Source organism: Trypanosoma rangeli (genome assembly GCF_003719475.1).
Source record: "Trypanosoma rangeli strain AM80 chromosome Unknown Tra_15.4_contig_00665, whole genome shotgun sequence".
NCBI lineage: Eukaryota > Euglenozoa > Kinetoplastea > Trypanosomatida > Trypanosomatidae > Trypanosoma > Trypanosoma rangeli.
Genome location: NW_021706393.1, coordinates 1443 through 3705, shown reverse-complemented (window position 1 = coordinate 3705; position 2263 = coordinate 1443). Strand labels below are relative to the sequence as shown.

At 55.9% G+C, this 2263-nt stretch overlaps 2 protein-coding genes across 2 annotated transcripts; one reads left to right on the top strand and one right to left on the bottom strand.

Moving 5' to 3' along the window:
* Positions 1–68: 68 nt before the first annotated feature.
* Positions 69–470, bottom strand: TraAM80_09735 (uncharacterized protein; the record flags this gene model as incomplete). Its single annotated transcript, XM_029386402.1, has 1 exon — positions 69–470. One exon carries the CDS (start codon positions 468–470, stop codon positions 69–71), a length of 402 nt encoding a protein of 133 aa, XP_029233804.1.
* Positions 471–486: 16 nt separating this feature from the next.
* Positions 487–1926, top strand: TraAM80_09734 (trans-sialidase; the record flags this gene model as incomplete). Its single annotated transcript, XM_029386401.1, has 1 exon — positions 487–1926. One exon carries the CDS (start codon positions 487–489, stop codon positions 1924–1926), a length of 1440 nt encoding a protein of 479 aa, XP_029233803.1.
* Between the last annotated feature and the right edge of the window lie 337 nt (positions 1927–2263).

Here is a 2263-nt window from a genome sequence, read left to right as displayed (position 1 = left end):
TTTCTGGGGGTCTTGAGCTGATTGTTGGTGAGGTTCAGAAGACCGCAGAGAATGATGGGAAACAAGTCTCATGGAAGAAGACCAGCTTGCCGAAGTCCAAGCATGAAGCGACGATGCAGCAGCATTCGTGGGAGAGGCTGGAAGCTGTTCCTGGGTCCAGAGGGGTTGCAGTTGGGGGCAGTGCGATTGTTTTCCCTCTTGTGGCAACAAAACGAGCCTACGAGGGAAAAGAAGAAGGAACAAAAAGAGACATAACCGCTTGCACCGTCATTTACTCCGACGACGATGGCAAGAGTTGGAAATTGCCTGAACCAGCTGCGATCGCCAATGACTGCGCTTTCGCCAGGCTTCTCGAGTGGGAGGGGAAACTCCTCATGCTCACTGCAATCTCTTCTTCGTGGTGGCGCATGGTGTACGAATCCGCTGACAATGGGAAGACGTGGACAGAGGCTACCGGGCCACTCTCGCATCTGTTGAGCGAATCAAATGTTTTTTCTGTCGTTAACTGGTCGCTTCGACCTTGTTACCACAACCATTGAGGAAAAGACTGTTCTGCTGTACACCCAAGTGGTGTTCATTGGCAATATACAAGGAGGCATCAACAAACCGGGCGATGTTCGCAGCGTAATTCACCTCTGGCTCTCTGATGGGACTCGGACCTTGGACATTGGGCCAATATCTGCTGATGATGCAGGATTATCCTTCAGCACGCTGTTGCACGCAAAAGGTGAGTTGTTTGCCCTTTACTCGAAGGAAGGTGAGCGTGGAGGGCTAGGCAGTCTTGTTTTTAAGCCTCTCACGGAGCAGCTGCGGCACATCAAGACCGTATTGAGTAAATGGAAGGAAGTGGATGACAGGGTCTCAAAGCTTTGCGGCTCCACTACCACCGCTGCAATGAAGGATGGCGCAGAAGGTGCCGGCTGTGTCGGTCCTCTGCCAACGGTCGGGCTGGTTGGATTTTTGTCTAACAATGCCAACACCACTCACTGGAATGACGAGTACTTTGGGGTGAACGCCACGGTGTCTACGGGGATGACGAAGGTTGAGAATGGCTTTCAGCTGGCAGGGCGTGGTGCACGGATTGCGTGGCCAGTTGGCAGACAAGGGCCCAATTCAGTGCGCAGTTATGTGGGTGAGGAGCTGACGCTTGTGGCGACGGTGACCATTGACAAGGTTCCAGAGTGCGCCACTCCGTTGCTGGGCGTGAGCATGCATGGTTTTCCAGCCGGGAAACATCTCGTGCTGTGGTACGACGAGCGTCAACACTGGAAGACGAGGCTCGGGGAAGAAGGGAATGCATCAGAGGTTGCCTGGGAGGTGGGGACGGCATACCGAGTGGCGCTCACGGTGCAGGAAGGCGGCGGCTCGGCGTACGTTGACGGGCAGCTTGTGGGGAGTTTGGAGGCGAATCGTCCATCTGATTCGTTACGTCCGCCTCCGCCACCGCCTCCGCCTGTGCCTGGAAAGGTTGGGCCGAGAATACGATCTGAACTGGTCTCAGACATCGTCTTTGGGGGTTACGATGAAGACACCGAGAAAGACGCGGAGAGCCACGTGACGGTGACGAACGTCTTGCTGTACAATCGCTGCTTCAACGGCAGTGAGATTGAGGCACTGATGAGGAGGAAAGAGAGCGGGGCGGCGACGGAAGTGGAACAACTGCCCCCGCCCACTGCATCCCCCGGCACTGACCAGACGGGCTTAATGCACGGCACGACTGACAGTTCCGCAGGAGAAGATGCTGGACCACGCGATGCACCGGCGCCAGGCCCGAGCAACGCCTCCGCCCCACATGCCAAGAGGGTTTCGGAGGCAGCGCCAAAGGAGGTTGGTGGCGGCGACGGCTCTGTGCGTGGGCATCTGTCTGGGGCGTTGTTGCCGCTGCTTCTGCTGCTTGGGCTGTGGGGCTTCTCCGCGCTTTTCTGACCGGCGACGTTGTGGGCTGCACCGCGCAGAGGGAAAACATGTGAGCCTCTAACTTAATTGCGGATCCGCTTCAGATCGTCTTGCTTTTCGCCCCGGTTATGGGCTGGTTCCCCCGCTGGGTGGAACGCCGGGCAAAGTTTCTTTTTTTCCCACTTTTTTTTCCATTTTTTAATTTCTTCTTTTTTTTTGCTTTTTTAATGGTTTTTTTTTTTTACTTTGCCCACTTTCTGCAGGGAGGGGCGGGCGCCACTTTTGGCTGTCGGCGCCTTACGCCCACACACGCACAGCACCGACGGCTTTCTTTGCACTGCGCGGAGGAAGAAGCTGGCGGGCGGGA